Source organism: Eleginops maclovinus, chromosome 23 (assembly GCF_036324505.1).
Source record: "Eleginops maclovinus isolate JMC-PN-2008 ecotype Puerto Natales chromosome 23, JC_Emac_rtc_rv5, whole genome shotgun sequence".
NCBI classification, from domain to species: domain Eukaryota; kingdom Metazoa; phylum Chordata; class Actinopteri; order Perciformes; family Eleginopidae; genus Eleginops; species Eleginops maclovinus.
In genome coordinates, this window is record NC_086371.1 from 9,691,854 (window position 1) to 9,709,427 (window position 17,574).

General features: G+C 42.0%; 1 protein-coding gene across 1 annotated transcript; it reads left to right on the forward strand.

Moving 5' to 3' along the window:
* Positions 1 to 119: 119 nt before the first annotated feature.
* On the forward strand, positions 120 to 15,088 carry vimr2 (vimentin-related 2). Its single transcript, XM_063876974.1, has 10 exons — positions 120 to 352; positions 1,042 to 1,186; positions 1,776 to 1,931; positions 2,112 to 2,231; positions 5,031 to 5,126; positions 7,298 to 7,429; positions 9,138 to 9,269; positions 11,820 to 11,930; positions 12,046 to 12,170; positions 14,832 to 15,088. Exons 1-10 carry the CDS (start codon positions 243 to 245, stop codon positions 14,872 to 14,874), a joined length of 1,170 nt encoding a protein of 389 aa, XP_063733044.1. The 5' UTR covers positions 120 to 242; the 3' UTR covers positions 14,875 to 15,088.
* The last annotated feature ends 2,486 nt before the right edge of the window (positions 15,089 to 17,574 follow it).

Below are 17,574 nucleotides of genomic sequence, written 5' to 3' on the forward strand. Positions count from 1 at the left end.
GCCTTATTATTGACAGCTTGCTATTCAGATGATAAACAAGGTTTTTCAGCGGCTCACTCTTCAGGTACATGTGAAATCGTTACCGGCTGATGTTCGCGGTATATTTAGTCCACTCAGCGGACAGTGAGAGATCTTCACCTCGCCGCTACATTCTCCGTCCCTGCGGGGATAAAACCCCCGCCCTGGACCTGCTGCCACTTTCTCCCTGTTGTGTTTAGCCCAGCTTGAACCCGCAGAGAGCCATGGCCATGCTGCGAGTGTCTTCCTACCGAAAACTGTTTGAGGATGAAAGCTGGAGTAGGAGCGGAAGGTCGAGTGCGCAGTGTGCGGGGCAGTACCGGGCCTCCGTCAGGTCAGTGAGGGGTTCTGGGTGAAGGGTGACGTCTGTATTTGTACTTTTAGTGACTATCTGCAGAGAGTTTCATATGAATAGTTTTTCTTTTATCAGAAACACAGTTTGGGTTACATATCAGAGTGTGGTTGGGCTCTCCTGAGTGCTGATGAGAAATGTGGGGGAGGGATAAGGGGTGATTAATTTTCAAAATGTGATTTAAAAAAAATATCCTAACTTCAGCTTGTTGAAAACAGGTGAAACAACCTTGGCATGTTTTGCCAAGTGAAAAACAAATTGTTTTTTTTCATCTTTGTGTAATCTTTGTGTGAATGTGTTTTTTAAATTATTATGATGTACCTAATACAGGAAAGAAAAACCCTTATGGATGATCTTGATGTAGATCACCATTTCTTCTCCTCACTTCCCTCCCAGATCTACTGTACAAATTCCTTTTGGCCTCATGGAAATAATTACATCACAGTCCATGTTCTTTTACCGTGAGAGGCAGGGCTGAAAGCACCGAAGCATTAACAGAACGAGGCTGCACTGTGGTCAAACACTGGCTGTCTCTTTCTAAATATGGACATTAAATGTACTCATATTTGCCATTTCTCTATAAAAGTCATTAACTTTCCCTGCAGGTGGATAAATGACCCCCCAGGATACTTCATTTCTAGTCTTGTCTTTGGTACTTTGTGTCCTCTCAGGGGGGCCTCCATTGATGAGTGTGACTGTGACAAGTTCGACTTTGTAGCTGCGAAAGCGCTCAACAAAGAGGGTCTGACCCGGTTTGTCCAGGATAGAAACGTCATTGGTGCCCTGAACGACCGGTTGGTCCGAGTTATTGAGCTGGTGAGGACAAACTGCTCGCACACATCAGCATTTTGTATTTCTTCTGCTTTGTCATGCCTCTTGCTAAATGAAAAACAGAATCTAACTCTTTAAATAAAGAATATACTAGTGTAATACATGTTTGTATTACTTTACTTCAGTAAAAGTACAAATACTACACTGTAACAATGCTTCACAAGTAAAAGTTGTCGTTCAAATCTTAAAATATTTAGGATACTATATAATAACACATTTACTGCTGCTTTTATGTACAGTACTGTTTATGCTGTGTTTTCCTGCTGTACATGTTTAAAGGGGCCCTATTAGGCTAATTTTCAGGTTCATATTTGTATTATTTGCCTCCTGATGTGAAATTTGGGATTTTAGCCTTTGAAGACCATTTACATGCACAAACACCTTTTATAACAAACTACAGGAAATGGAAAAACCCCCATAAGCATTATAGGTCCCCTTTAAGGTTGTGCTCATTTTGTAACAAGTACCCCAAGTTTGTACTTCAGTAAAGTCCTGGAGTAATGCACTTACATTACATAATTTACATATACATGTATACCTATAATTGAATAATCTCTCTCTCTCTCTGCTGTAGGCTCATTGTTTTGAGGAGGAGAACGAGTCTCTTGAATGTCAGATAGTTGAGCTGGAGGAGCAGCTGAGCAGGCGGCAGGTCTCCAGCATCACCTCCTCTGTAGCCGTGCCTGACTTCAGTCTGGATGCTGTGGTGGAGAGGCTGCGCAGGGAGAGGGTAATGTACTGCTGCTGCTGCTGGGTGTGTCTGTGCATGTTTCTGTGTGTGACATTCCTATATTGTTTTTGCACGTCCCATCGCATCTCATCAATTTTACTTCAGTTTGTACAGTGACAGGCGGGGTTGATCTATAACCTTGCCAACATCCATCACTGTCGTCTCTGCGTCTCCCTGCAGGACGGGATCCTGTGTGACACCGAGGAGCTGCAGAAAGAGCTGGAGCGCCTGATGACAGAGTATGAGAAGGCCGCTCAGCAGAGGATCCTCCTCCAGCAGGACCGGCAAGATGTTGCAGAGGTAAAAGATGCCATTATAACAATAACGTTTATTTGTATCACATTTGTTTAATGTTCTAAAAGGTCTTTATTTTTCTCATACTGCCCGTGCTGCAGCACCTCTTTCCACCCTCTGCCTGAACCCAGAGCCCAGTGTGCTCTGATTGGTTGGTTTACAGATGTCCCGCCCCTTAGCCTATCACGCACAATGTGTTGGAGCGCTTGCCAGTGGAAGTGCTTGTGTTACATTGTGATGTCACTATGTTACGGAAGTAAACTAAGTAGTTTAATGGAGCGGTTCAGGCAGGAAGGGTGTGGTAGAGAAACTCTCTCTGGGGAGCGTCTCCAGATCTTTACATGCACAAAAACCTTTAAAACTCACTACAGGAAAGGGAAATGCCCAACTATAATAATAGGTCACCTTAAAAATAACACAAAAAATAAAATTTGATTCTTTGTTTCAAAACCAGTTAAGGGTTACTTTTGAATATAAAAGCATTCAGCAATCAATTCATTAAGTTTCAAGTCGGCAACATATTCCATGGCAACACGGATACACAAATCCCCTTTTTCTGCAAAACATGAACAGTCCTCAGAATGCAAAGAGTATTTTTTGCTTGATAAAGACACAAACTGTAGGTAGTGTTTTAGAAGCTGTGACACGCTCATTTTTAGTCACCAGTGTTGGTTAAGCTCCAAAACCACTACCCATGCAACATTTACCCATAATGTAACCCCATTAGATCCCCAGATGCCGGGTAATTACTATGTGTCTAAAACTCATTAAACAAATTGCTGAATCTTAAGCTCATAAGTCTACTTATACATGTAAATCTGTAATTCCTTCAGTTGTGCAGCACATGCTCAGACCTTAGTTGTGCTGATGTACCTTCAGCACTAGATGGCAGTGTTGTAAAAGCTCCTCCTCCTCCCCGCCTCCTCCTCTTGGTGAATCAGCTGAAACTCTGCACAGCTGCTCCTCTGTAGCCCAATCAGTGTTGATCACCAGCAGTCTTCAGTCTGGGCTGTTGGCCCACTGCAACCTGAGACACTAACCACCCCACACACACACACCACACACATGCCAGAGTCCATCTCCTCCCAGCCAGGCCAGATGCGATGGAGGTTTTAATTTCTCCCTTACAGATGTAATGCAAGCTGTAATACGGTGCCGTAATGTTCCTGCTGGCTCAGTTCTCTGCTGCTGAATTGGAAGCAGCTGCATGGTGACAAGAGTTGGTGGGAAATCGTCAGGGAGGTAGAGGAAGAGCAGAGATGCGGAGGAGAGGAGCGAACGCTGCACAGCTCAACCCACTGCGAGCTGCAGCTCTCCCAGCATAATGGGAGACTGACAGTGATGAAACACGGCACTTTGGGCTGGTTTTAGAGTAAAATGCCGACTATTGTGTCGTTTTGTCTTCAGCCAGCTGTACTCCATTTTTATGGCCCAAAATGTTTCAATTTTCACTCTCAAAGGGATTTTCAACATTTGAGCTCAGTGTTGTTTGCATCAGCAGACTTAGGTAGCACTGATGCATAACTGAATTTTACGACATAATAAACTAAATCATCATTAGATAATTAATCACAATTTGAGACTTAGTGTCCCTTGTATCCGAATAATGCTTGATAAAATAACTATCTATCTCCTCTAACATGCTATAGTCACCTGTTTTCTATTCTTTATGTGGTTAAAAAAATGATCATAGACCTGGTAAAATGTATCATTTATCATTTTAATCAACTCAAATGAAGAATTATCTGTCATTAGTTAGCACATGTTGGTAGAGTCAGACTCTTCCAATGGTAAAGGATAATCGTAGCTGCAGTGATGAAGCCTTCGAGTGCTGATTGAAATTAGTTTAGCAGCATTTATTGGTGTTCAAATATAATAACAGGGAAGTAGATGAATGATAAGGCCTGGTGCTCAGTCTGTTTCATAAAGTAGGCTGTGAACAGCAAGAAATGGGAATGACAAAGTAAATGTTCTTCACGCACTCTTAGGCAGAGCAAGGAGAGAAGTTATATTAAAAGCCTTTATTTAGTCAGGCATATCGGTCCAAACGCCCACCGGTTTCACAGGGTCTTCATCAGGACATAATACAAACACTGGGTTTTTGAAATGTTAATGTAACTTCATGACCCTGAAAATGTGTTTTAACTATCTGCTTCTTTCTGTTGGAGAGTTTGGTGAAGTTGTGGAGCCTCACATACAGGACTGCAGCATCTTTGACAGACAGCTTTTAGCTACAGTTGCACAGAATGCGATTTAGAACAAGTTCCTCCCTAGCTACTGGGAGTTTTTTGAACACAGGCAGCAGTAGAACTTCTCTACTTTAGCTTACCGCTGTCCATCAAAGACACTGCCACCGTGCCAGCGAGGCTCCACATCTCCACCACTAAACTCTCTCTGCGCGAGTCTCAAAGTAAACGCGTGCATTCTCAGTAATTGCCTCCAACATAAATGAATCTGGTGCTTTAAAAAGAGTAGATGAGCCGAGAACCCCTACTGGTGGATGGATTGGTGGACAGGGCTTTGTGTCTAGTTAGCCTCCTTCTGATCTTCCTCCTCCTCCTCCTCCTCCTCCTCCTCCCCCTTCCTCTGCATTGCGGTGTCTACTTGCTGTTCAGTGAAACAGGTGGATGTGCTGATAGTTCTCGAAATGGCTGTTCAGGGTGGGAACAAAGACTTTTTTTCTACTTTTCATCAACCTGTGGTGTGATTTACTGCTCAGACTGCAGTGTTCCTTTCTCAGACACCTCCTGAAATGAAGTTGAACTTCTTTACTTGCTGCCTCGTTTAATTTGATTTTCTTTGCAGGATGTCGATGCTGTGACAGCAGAGTGTTTGGCGCTGAGGGAGCAAGTGGCTATCTACGAGGAGCAGCTGGCCAACATGGAGGCCCAGCACAAGACGGTGAGGGGGAGAGAGGAAATATAGCCGCAGTGAGATGAAACAGGGATTGTTTATAGTCTTGAAAATGACTTAAAATGTAGCACCTAGGTCGTACAGGTCAGTTGGAGAAAAAAAAAACGAACCTGGGGTGACAAACAGAGCTGTGATGACCTTGATGCAGAGCCAAAAAAGCCCTGTCAACAGCAACATACAGAGAGAGGATTAAAATATGTTATCTAGTGCAACGAGGAAACATTGGGCCATGATTTAATGTGTTTGGCTCATTTCAGTCCCCATACAGTTTTGAGTACAGCCATACACTTATATATAAGTTGTTTTTCAGTACGAGGCTGGTAGGTCAATTCTACCTTTGGACAGACTTTCTCTTTTCCTGTTTACAGTTTCCAGCTAAACTAAGATAGCTGTCTGCGTGGTGTTTTAGACAGTGTCATTGCGCACAAATTACAGTTATCAGAAAGACAGCAATTGAGGCAAAGATACTGTGTGTTCATGCAGATCATTTTTTGGTGAGTAAAAGGTGCAGGTTTTTCTGGGGCTTAATGAATCTGCTTCATAATTAAACATGCACAAGGGAAAAGGTTGAGTCCAGTCAGAGAGTTGGGGGTCATCTCCATTTTCCCAGAGTCCTTTGTTCTTGATCAAGGGCTATTTCAAATTGAAAAAAAGATAAATGGAGATGGGTGATTCAAAACTGTTCGTATGGTAGAAATTACCAGCCAATGTGAAGATATCATTTCCCGAAGTAAAAGAAAGAAAATTGTGTTCACATTTGGTAACATAGTGTGTAGGTTTCAAGGAGTATAACTTAAGTGGGTCTTGGCTTTAGCTGGGTGATTGAAGCTTTGACCTTGAGAAACATACATTGCTGAGATCCTAAAACTGATTAAAAGCTCTCGTTAATGTCTCATATTAAGAGGATAGTAAGATAGGGATCATTGATATGCCCCATGAACACACACAAAGGCTGGGTAGCTTAAAGCTAACATCTGTACAGCTTGTACAGTTTGTTGGCACTTTTGGTCAAAATATCCTTCATATTCAACATAAAGATATGAGAGCGACATCTGTCACTTAACTCCTGGCATTAAGGTGAATACATACATGTTCCAAAAAGTAAAGCAACTTTACGATAGACATGTTTGCAACCATGTCCAATGCACATCATTACCTTTTATCGCATCCACACACACACCCTGCTCCCTCTGCCTTCTGCAATACTCTCCACGTCGCCAGGACATGACAGACGCGCCCCAGTGTCAGATCTGGAGGCTGTAGGCAGAGAGGGAGGCAGCTGAAGCGGGACCAGCTCCATCACTCTGCGTTTTTCTCTGCAGAGCCGGGGCCGCCCGGCGTTTAACACACTCCCTCTGGGACACGCTCGATAACTCGCAGTCCGGGAAATGCAGCTGAATACCAAATGAAAACAGAAGTTCCCTTTGTTTTATTAACTGTTGTTATTATCGCCACTTCCAGATACCCCCTATTCCCCTGACAAATCGGCAGCCATGTCGTTATTTGCTTCGAGGGGAGAGGAGAAAAATGTTAGACTGTCGCTGCAGCTCTGTAACAGTTAATTTTCTCTGTAATGGATGTGGGTTTTTTACTCAAGGGGCTGCATATACAAGGCTGAGGACATGTATGTTGAGGTCTTTCATGTGTATAAAAGGCTTTAAAATACTGCAAGTGTTTGTATTTGAAGAGGAGGAATGTAACAAAGTAAATGTACTAATGCTTTGTATTTAAGTATGATTAAGGGTACCTTCATTTGACTATTTTCCATGTTATAACACTTCGACTGCAGTACCATTTTATTTATTTCAGCTTAAGCTACAAGTTACAAATCAAGATTTCACATAGAAAACATGTCATTGCTAACATTATATGATTCATAGTTCTTTTTTTCTATTCAACATACAGTAGATCAAATCTACATCCATCCCAGTCCAACTACCAAAGTAGATGGCGTGTTTTGTATGCACTGATTGAAATATAGCTGTCAAAAAAAGGAATGGAGATACTGAACTGAAATATAGAGTCAGTATTGAGTTGAGATTTTTTGTACAAATACCTAACATTTAATAAGAATACTTGAATAAATGTTCATAGTTACAGATCACCTGTGTGTGCATAAACTTCACCTCTGTGTGTTTGTGGATGTTGCTACGTTACAGGCAGTGGAGAGCATGCTGGAGCCAGATGAAGGGATGACCGGAGCGATGAGAGCTATTAAATTTGGCGTCCCTGACATCACTGCGGCCCGGGATGTGAAGGAGTACTACCGCCAGCTGGCTGAGAGCCTCCAGGTACAGCAAAAAATACATAAACATGTCATGAAGGGGAAGCCTTTTAATGCCAGATAATTTACAGTAGCATGTCTGTGAACAACCGTAGAATCATAACAAAGTTATTTCTGACTTTATAGCTTCTTTAAGCATGTTATGACCTTAGTCAAACTCATGCACACCAGTGGTGGACATTCACTTACATCTCCTCTAGTGCTATACCTAAGTAAAATGTTCAGGTACTTCTAATTCACTTGAGTGTTTTCTTGACATGTTATTCCTAAAAGGTTTTGGTTCCTCCTTAGATAGAGATTTTGGGTTAAAGAAACATGTTGGTAAAATATAATAAATATGGAGATATTCAAACTCGTATTTTCTGTCTCTACTAGAAGTTGTTTGCATGCTCTCATGTTAATAAAAAGAAGTTATTTTCTCATACTGTCTGTCTAAATATACCTAGATCCACACAAAACAGAAAGTACATGAGAAAAAGTCAAAAAGGAATATAAACTTATCTGGCAGAGCTTTGTTCTTCCCCCATTAATCATCTCATGACCTCTCAGATTTATCTTTTGACCTTTTGAAGGGGGAGGTCAACCCCTAGGTGTGACAACCACAGGACAAAACTACTACCCTATAAAGAAACTCCAGAACCTTGAACAAGCAACAACAGTAAAAACACAGTTGAACTTCGATGCATCAGTTTTAATAACCGTATAACTTCATATATTTTCAGTATCAGTGACAGGGACGATAACTTTTACATGTCATTTTTTATTTGTCATAATTCTGTAATTTTACTTCACTATAAGTTTGAATAACTTTTATTTGCTTCTTATGTGAGTAAAAGGGATTTGAGCATTTCTTCCACCAGTGGCTGCCATCCTCACCCTGCTACTGACCACTGATCACCTCCCCTCCTCACCTCCCCTCCTCTCCCTCTGAAACGCCGTGCTCAGGTCCAGATGTAAATCTCAGCTTTCACAAATCACACAAGGATACTCCCACTTGTTTTCTTTCTCTCTTAACACAACACTGGGCAAGAACTTGAGAATCAGGACTGGACCAGGAACAGCATGCCTTTGTCTACCTGTGTGTGTGTGACGTGCCTCATAGGGGTCAGACTATAGCCCCGGTGGGTCTGACCCCCTCTGGGGCAAGGATGTCTGCCCGGTTCAGAGGTCAGGGCTGTAATCAGACTGCTGGCCGCCTTCCCAGGCTTCTCTGCAGAGTGTACGCTGGTGTGTGTGTGTGTGTGTGTGTGTGTTTGTGGCCTTCATTTAGAGACAGGGTATCCAGCTTATTTATATATTTATGTGTCTGCAAAATAAGTGTTTTTTGTATCCCATCTATTCCCCCTCCCCTATGTCTTTCCTCCTGCCAGCTGGACACCTTCTTGTCTGGCCTCGATTATGAAACGCAATTGTCTCGATGCTAAAAATGATTGCTATTGGGTTTTGAACAGTAATGGTGATTGCTGGCTGACTCCCACACACCTGTGCACCCTCGTGTAGCTTGTTCTGCTGCATTTGTTCCATCTAATCAGCAATGTGCTGGAGAGCTTTAGCCATCAGCCGCTCTGAGAGGCTCTGATTGCTCTTTGCTCCCCTGTCAGAGTGCACTTACTGTCCCAAAGAAAGCGCTAACCTCAATGGTCCTGTGCATTTCCAGTCTCAAAATGAAAGGTCAGAAGTTTCACAGCGGCACTTATTCCACTTCTTTTTTGCAGTTTGAGTGTGGTGCAGCATCCTCTGCTGTGGTTCCCCGTGGTGAAGGAAAACAACTGGATGTGGGAGGAGCTGCAGGGTCAGCGGGGAAAGACTTGTCAAAGATGAAGGACGTCGGTGAAGTGAAGAGGCTGGTGAGAGGACTAACTGCTCACTCACTTTTTTCATTAGTTTCACAAAATAGTGGTAATGGTAAGACACATTTAGGATTTGGTTTGGTTTGCCAAGACTCTAAGGCTCCTCTGCCACGCACACCTTGTAAATCCCGTTGTTATTCAGAAGGTGCACACAAAAATATTATGTTGCATATCGATTCCTCACCCCTTGTTACCAGGTATATGGAAAAAGAACAACAGTGTTGGTATCTTGCCTCCATGTTGAACTAAGAATCCAAAAATATATTGAAGTTTCTTTAGTTTAGCATCATTAAACAATGATATGTTTTATATGTGTTGTATGTTTAATTAATCAGTAAAAAGCTCAGTTTAAAATGTTACATTTTGGTTTTACTAGGAGTCGGACTTCTTGCCACCATGTGTCTTTATGCTAAGCTAAGTAAGCCAGCAGTTAGCAGTAGCTCCATATTTGATGAACAGCAATACAAGTAGCATTAATCATCTCTTCTAGCTCTAGTGAATAAGCATATATTTTAAAACAGAGCCATTGCTTTAAAATAATATAATAAAACAAAATAATGCGAGTAAGAAAATCTGTATTTTTGGTGGTTGAACTGACCCTTTAAGTGTGAGATTTACACGTCATTCAAATCCTTAATGTTACCGCCTACTGATTCAGATCTTCCCCTGACACGTTTCCCACCTCCTTACTGACAAAAAAAACTAGGAGACTTACAACCCATGACTGGCCACCAGCTCCTAAATCAAACAAAATGTAGAAAATGAATGGGTTCCCACAGCAGGCGAAGGCAGAGGCGAGCAGCTGAGTGACAGCGGAGCAACAGTGTGGGAGATCCTGCTGACCAGAGTGTTTATTCTGCGGACACTTTCAGCGGGAGATGTGAAGGGCTCGGCTTCAGCTCAGACGAGATTTATTGCCCTCTGTGTCCTCAGTTATTAAGTACAGTCTTTCAAAGCGCCTGCAGCGCCATAAACGTCTCAAAACTTGACAGACACTGACGGGAGACTTCCTCTGCAAATGGAAGAGAGAAAATAAACCTTTTTCATCATCAGAAAAATAAAGCAAGAGAGTTTTTAGTGAAACTGCAAAATGAGGGAAGTGAGATGGATGGAGGCACCGGTCAATCCTGAAATTAAATACTGAGTTTAATCCAAGATCAAATGTACCTTAAAGGGTGCTTGACATATTGTCTTTGGTTGATGCAATGGTATCTTGCATGCCTTGTTTCTTGTCTTAAATATTAGCCCATGTTGATGTTGCAAATGAAGCTGCTGTGATGGAAGAAAAGTGCCCAACTTCATCCGACAAGAAAGAATCTTAAAAAAGAGACGAAACAGGAAATTATGACTCAGGTAAAATCAGCAGGTGACCCCGAGAAAATTCCTCCTCTTCCTGCACTTTGGTCTGTTAAACATCCATCAGTGGTCAGACCACATCTGTATCAAACATGGCGGTTTGCTGCTCATTACTGCGGCTCTACCTCCAGCTCTTTAAATAAACAGTGAGCCTCTGTAACCACAGCAGAGCTCTCCCAACATCATCTACTTTTCTCTAATATGCAGCGCTCAGTTCTGCTCCATCCAGTCTGACGGATGAACAGCTCGGCCTGATCTGCTCTGTTTCCTCTCTCGCCGCTGATGGATGCCTCGGGTCTGGTTTCTCACTGAGACACAACATGGCCAAACAAACAGATTGCCGTGAAATCAGCCTGACGAAGAAATGTATATAATCGAGCAGACGCTGATGGGCTACTACTGAGGGTAGTAGTAAGTGACTCGCCCAGGTTTAAGAGTCATCATCAGGGTCTTCCTCTGCTCACATGATCTCGCTGAAAGACGACCGCCTGGATCCCCATATGGCTGTGACAGCTAATTGTTGAATTTCTGTGATTGCTGTAATTACTCACGGCAGGACAGCACAGCCTCAGACACCGGAGGGGGTGTAGAGGTAAAGAAACCAGTTTTAACCTGTAGGTTGATTTGCACACAGCTCAATTTAAATCAATTTTATATTGAAAAAAAGGATCAAATAAGTCTGTAATGTGATAGGTCGTGGTGCCAACACTCAGAAAATTCTACCATTTATATTTTAGTTTATTGTTTGTTACCATACTGAATATCAAACTTATAATGGGGCAAAATGAAAGTCAAAGGATCACTGAAGTATTCTGTATTCATCCTCTGGGGATCATGAATTTATGAACCAATTTCATCGCAGTCCATTGAAAAAGTCGTTCAGATTTTCAGTCTGAACCATAAATGTCCAGACTGAAAATCTGACAAACATTGCCATCCATAGAGTAGCACTGCTAAGTCTTTTAAAAACTCAAACAATTGACTACAGCACACAGACAAAGCTAGCAACCAGCTGGTGAGCTAGGCAGCTAAAAATCCAGATATACAGTTTTTCCCAGTAGTTGGGAGGATCAAAATCAAGCTAAAGAGGGTGACCCTCATCCCACATCTGGATGATACTGACCATACAGTATAAGTATTTGCGAGTATATTTGAATGGAACCAGTGTGCTTTAATTATGTGTTTCTGTAGATTGCAGAGCTACAAAAGGAGCTTGCTGAGCTGGAGAAGTGTAACGAGGAGCTGGAGGACGAGGTTGACATGAAGAAGGCTGTGTACATGGAAGAGATCGCTGAGTTAGAGGTCTGAGAGTCGACTGATAAACGACAAATCATACCCTGTGAAGGACCATTGGTTGTTATGTTGTATTTTAATCTCACCTTCTAATCCCACCATGCTGTGTCTCTGTGTGTTTCAGTGTACTTTAGATGAAATGTGGCAGCAGGAGGCAGACTTCCAGGTGCAGATGAATGAGCAGTGTGAAGACTACAAGGAGCTGCTCAGTGAGAAGATGGCCAGAGAGATGGAAATAACCGCCTACAGGTCAGACAGTCATGGAGTTGTTTTGTGTGTAAAACTGCTGAACAATAACTTGGCTTTAGAGTTTACAGGACATGTGATGATTAATTGGAGCTTGGAAGCATAGAAATGAACTCTAAAATGATTAATTTACTAAAGTAACTGTTTGTTTTATGAAATGTTTTACCAGTTTAAATCACTGGGGAGAAGACCTGAGAACAATTCATCTCTCTGCAAAAACGCCCTAGACATTGAATTAATCCTCAATGAACATCAGTAAATAGTTGACAGCGGTGGTGAAGACCGAAGACCAAACTCTGTCATTTGTTATTGTTAAAGAAAAAATGCACAAGGAACCATAATGTACGAGTACTGACGTAATTCTCAGAGCTGCCATATGTCCAGCTCTGCAGTCATCATCAACCCCTTCACAACTGTTATTGCCCTCTTTAAAGAGCTATAGGTTGTTATTACAAACTGAGACTCCTAATATTTTTTTTTTGTATATGTAGAAGATAAGAAGGCTTTGTGACAGTGAGGTGTGACTGTTAGCGAGACTGTCGGTCACAGTATGACTATGAACCAGCCATGTCTTTCTGGAGAACATGGAGCATTTCCTTCCAACAAAAACACGGCACCAGGTGGTTTCACTGATTAGTTTGTCATCTCCTGTCAAAGGTGTCGACTGCTCTAGTTTCTGATTGCAATTAAAAAAACCTCAATGACATGTATTGTAGATTCCCATCTCTGCGGTAGGGTTCAAATGAAAACTGATGTCCCCTATGGTGCCACGCATTATTTAGTACCTGTCGAGAAGAATGAAATGTAGGGGCAAAGCATATTATAACCCTGCGATGATTTAATTAGATTTAAATTAGCTTCATGCTCTGTTTGACAGTCATGACTCGCACAAGAAAACACATGGAAATGTGGAAAATGACCTGTCCATTGTCCCCGATTTTTCCTCAACATCAACAAGAAGTCTCTGTAAGCGTCACTGTGAATAGTGCAAGGAATATTTCCACCAGATCCTGTAAATAGTTCCAATATTATCTCATATGATGTCACCTGGAAAACTGCATTGTCCATAAGAAGATATTTCTGCAAAACAAAGGGCTGACATTACTGGGGTCACAGGAAGCGGCTCCTGAATACGATGCAGTTTCCTGTGCGTGACCTTGAAGGCGTTTCATGTCCCTCCCGTCTTCCACTGAGGCTGTTTCACCATCTGCCACGGTGGTATGTGGACTGACGCAATTCAACCATTTCATCCTGCTGCCACGGACTTCCTCCCCGTCCCTCCATCGCAGATCTGACTGCATTTGACCCCAAGGGGGCCCCGCTGTGCTCAGACCCTCACAATGGCTCATTAGAATGGGCAAAGAGGACCTCACACTGTCAGCTCTGAGTGTTGGGCCTCCGCCAGCTCTTCTCCACGCCAGCCTGTTAATGTCAGCCTCCCCTTACAAACATTTCTAAATTCGCCACAGTTTTAATTCCCTCTCGTTACCCAACCGACTGTCCCAAAGACTTCTAAGGGTCACAGTCAACTTTCTTCCCTTTTCTCTTTTATTTACTGGATGTTTTGTCATCCGTGATTAAAACCATGAATAAGAAATGTTTACTCTCTCTGTGCCGTGGCAAACTGTCTGCACAACAGACCCTAATGACCCCAGGCTGCCATTACCGAGTGGCTTATCGCCTGTGAAAGCATCTTAGAGCAGTTTAGGCAGATGCTCGCTGCTTTTTCTCAATGCTAATGTGAACCATATTACACTGTAATTCATTCTGCTGTACTGCTGCTGCATGACTCAGCAACAAGTAGCTCCAAGAAGGACTAGACCCTTTTAAGTGAGGTGGATAAGTGCACTGCAGGTCCTATATGAAGCTGCAATAATTGGTATTTTTAAACCAACATTGAATCAAAGACTTCCGTCAGCGCTTCTACGCGCTAAATAACATCTTTCAGTTCACTGTTTTAGTTTTCTTGACTTCACTGCTTTGGTTCACTCTCACCAACACCAACAATTCCAGATGCAGCCGGCAGCTGTTTTCAGTGAAAGTCCCAAACAACAGACAGAAACAGTTAGCAGATAGCTGGTAAACATAGTGGAGCATTTAGTAGCTGAGCCTTTTTTTGGTTTTTATTTATCATATTTGCTAGTAATATGGATTCCTTGGATTCAGGTTACAGAAATGTACATTTCTCAGACATGTTTTAACTTTTCAAAATAACCAACAACTTTCAAAACATTCTCAAACAATAGTTTTGTGTCAAAGTAAATCTGAGGATCTTTTGGGGTCAAACACCTACAAACTATATTTTATGATTTTGCCAAAGCCATCATTGACAAAAACAGTAATTTTACAGAAAACAGGGATTGCTGGTCCAACTCTGCCTCCATCGGCTAATATGTGTTATTGTGGGGCTTTGGTGATTCCAAACGTATCTTAAACAACAAATTCAGCCACTATCTTGATCTAACAAACCAATCTACGTAACAACTTCCTGGCTCTGCGATCCAACTCTTTTTTTGATCAATGGAGCCTGGTAGCTTTGGCAAAACCATAGAATGCAGCTTCAACTCCCCATTGGAAAGGGCTCAACTTTGAAGCTCTATAAATTCCAATGTGCTTTCTCTTTTCTTCCCCTGTAATCTGTGTTAATGTATTCCTCTGGTTTAGGAGTCTGTTGGAGGAAGAGGACGAGTGCTTGTGTGACCCGTGACTCGTAGCCAGAGAGCCGGACTGGATGCTCCCTCTCACCTGGATACGAAAATAAAGCAAAGAGAACCGTGAAACACACACTGGGGTGAAGCTTAAGGTACCAATGCAGCAATTAAAGCAGAACTTATCATGACAGATTAATGCCGTCTGGAGGCCTGAGCCGGGCCAGTGATAACAGGTGATGACCGCGAGACTCCAAGAAAGATGGAGCTGTCTTAAAGAGGTGGGAAGGGTGGGAGGATGGGGGGGGGGGGGGGGGGGGGGGGGGGCGCGGTGAGTGTGTATCCATTCAGTGTCTAGCTGGGATATTTCCTTAAGTGGGTTTTATCTCCACCAGCTCCCTGATATGATTCATAAAAGTGTTGTCTCCTCTGAAGAACGATCTCCACACAAACACAAGTCATCACCCCTCTGATAGCACCTCGTCCATCAGCCAAACTTTGTCTGATTACCACCTCTTAACCTCTGACCCCTTCACTGTTAAAACATATTGACAGCTTTACTTTTGGTACTTACAAAGCCTCCAACCTTCCCTTTGCTTTTACAGTCATGCATCCGTGTTTTGTTTTACTTATAACCGACAGGCAAGTCTTTAGCGCACTGTTTGCTTTTCAAATGGTTCATGACGTTTTTTCTGCTTTTACAAAAAGAGCACCTGGATGTTTCGACAAGGAAAGCCAGTGTGATTCATTATTCCTCCTTTGAAAATCAATGTCCCAATTTGCTGTCGTTTCAGATGTAAGGATCTGGGTAATACATTCCTCTGTAATCTTTTCCTTATTTTCTACACGACTTTTCAAGCTGTCTGTCATAAATCATTTTTGCTTTACGCTTCTGCCCAAGCATCAGAATGTGCTTTAGATTTAATTTAAATAAAACCAGTTGCTTGAGAGATCACCCCATACTGTGTGATTTCTTTTGTTTCATGAGAACTGCTTGTGAATCTAGGGGCTTAAGACTTTCCCCACACTATAAAACTATACAGAGCGAGCTCAGAGTGATTAATGTTCAATGATCCTTCTTTCATTCATCATCATGTTCAACGTGGGATTCAAACATTCCCAGCTATTAACCATCTCAAAGGCTTGTAAGGTCTGCCATAAAGATGAAAAATGCTGCTAATAACAGATCAGATAAGATTAGCCACAAGATTAGGCCTCTGTAATAATTGAGTTCAGTGTCTGGAAAAAGGGCTGGGAATCGCTGGGCACGGTGACTTGTTTAATTGTGCCGACATAAAACATGGCCGGCTCAGGAGGAAGCAGATTTGTCTGTTTTCTCAGGCCGCAATTCTCAGTAGGGACCTGAGAGCAGAGGAGGTAGAAGGTGTTGTTTCCCCTCAGTGCTCTCCTTTATATCTGCCAAATAAAAGGCAAATGAACCACACAATGCTGCTGATATCTAACATACAGTAGGAGAAAATTGTCGTGTTTTCCCACTTTTGTAATCTTTGCCTCTCGGGGAAAGGTGGTTGACTGCTTGGAAAACAAGGAAATACACCACAATAATAACACTTTTGACTCTTGACCCTTCCAACAAGATTCATCAAATATGGCCAGTAGGTTTTCTGAAAGTCTTATAACAAACAGACCAACCAAACCAAGAACAAAGCCTCCAAAGCGGAGGTGAAAATAAATATCCAGGAACAACAAAGGACATGTTGTGCGTGTAAAGGGGTTCATTCTCACTCCATGGAAGTAATATAGCAGCATAAATATACAAGAAAAAAGCCCCACTAGACGGATCTGTGAGACTTTATGTGGGCACAGTGCTAAAGGCTTACGAATGCAAGCTGAAGTGCCTGCAATAATAATCTTAAAATATTTATGTTTAGTAGGTAGAAAACGTACCATGTTCACCGTATTAGCTTAGGAAGCTAGCATTAGTTCATGCGTACCAAATACAACATACAACTGAGGCTTGTTTAGCATATAAAAGTATTTCACAAATTTACACTTTGACCTATCATTACAATTAGCTGTCAGTGGAACATGAATGTTTAAACATCCCGTATTTTTTTATATATTTCACAAAAAAACTAAATAATCAACCTTTTGGTGGCGCTTAATGGAAAGTGCAGGAATCGAAAAAAGTATTCAAGTTTATTCTCTCATTCATGACAACAATAATAGTTGTTGAGATATTTCAGTCTGAAACAAAGCGATGGAGATACTGACAATATACAAATCATCATTGTTTCACTGGAAATCACTCTATATAACATGAGAGATATTCTCAAAATGACAATAGATTGTTTAATAATTGTATGACCATACACAACATATTATAAGAAAGACCTTAAAAAATGCATATTGGGTAAAATAAAGCAAACCACAGGACCCTTTAAAACTCTAAATCATATATGTTAGGAATACTAACACACAGAATATCACAAAACAAGCTTTTACTCAACAAACTGAAGTGTTTCTACTGAAGTGAAATCTGTGAAATGTCTCGTGTTAATTCCCGCAGCTTCCTTTCTAACACAATTAAGAATTTCAAAGACTTGATATTTGTGAGTGTGGTGACCTCTGTGCTTATCTGTATTCCTTTGCCCTCATCACACGTCCTTGACAACTGAGAAAAATGCGCGTTAACCTCTCAAAGCCGGTCAGTGACACCGAGCAGCCCGGGGCAGGACTGTGGCACCTCTGCTCCTTGAAGCCGGACAATTTGATTTGAAGGCGGAGATTTTCAAAGC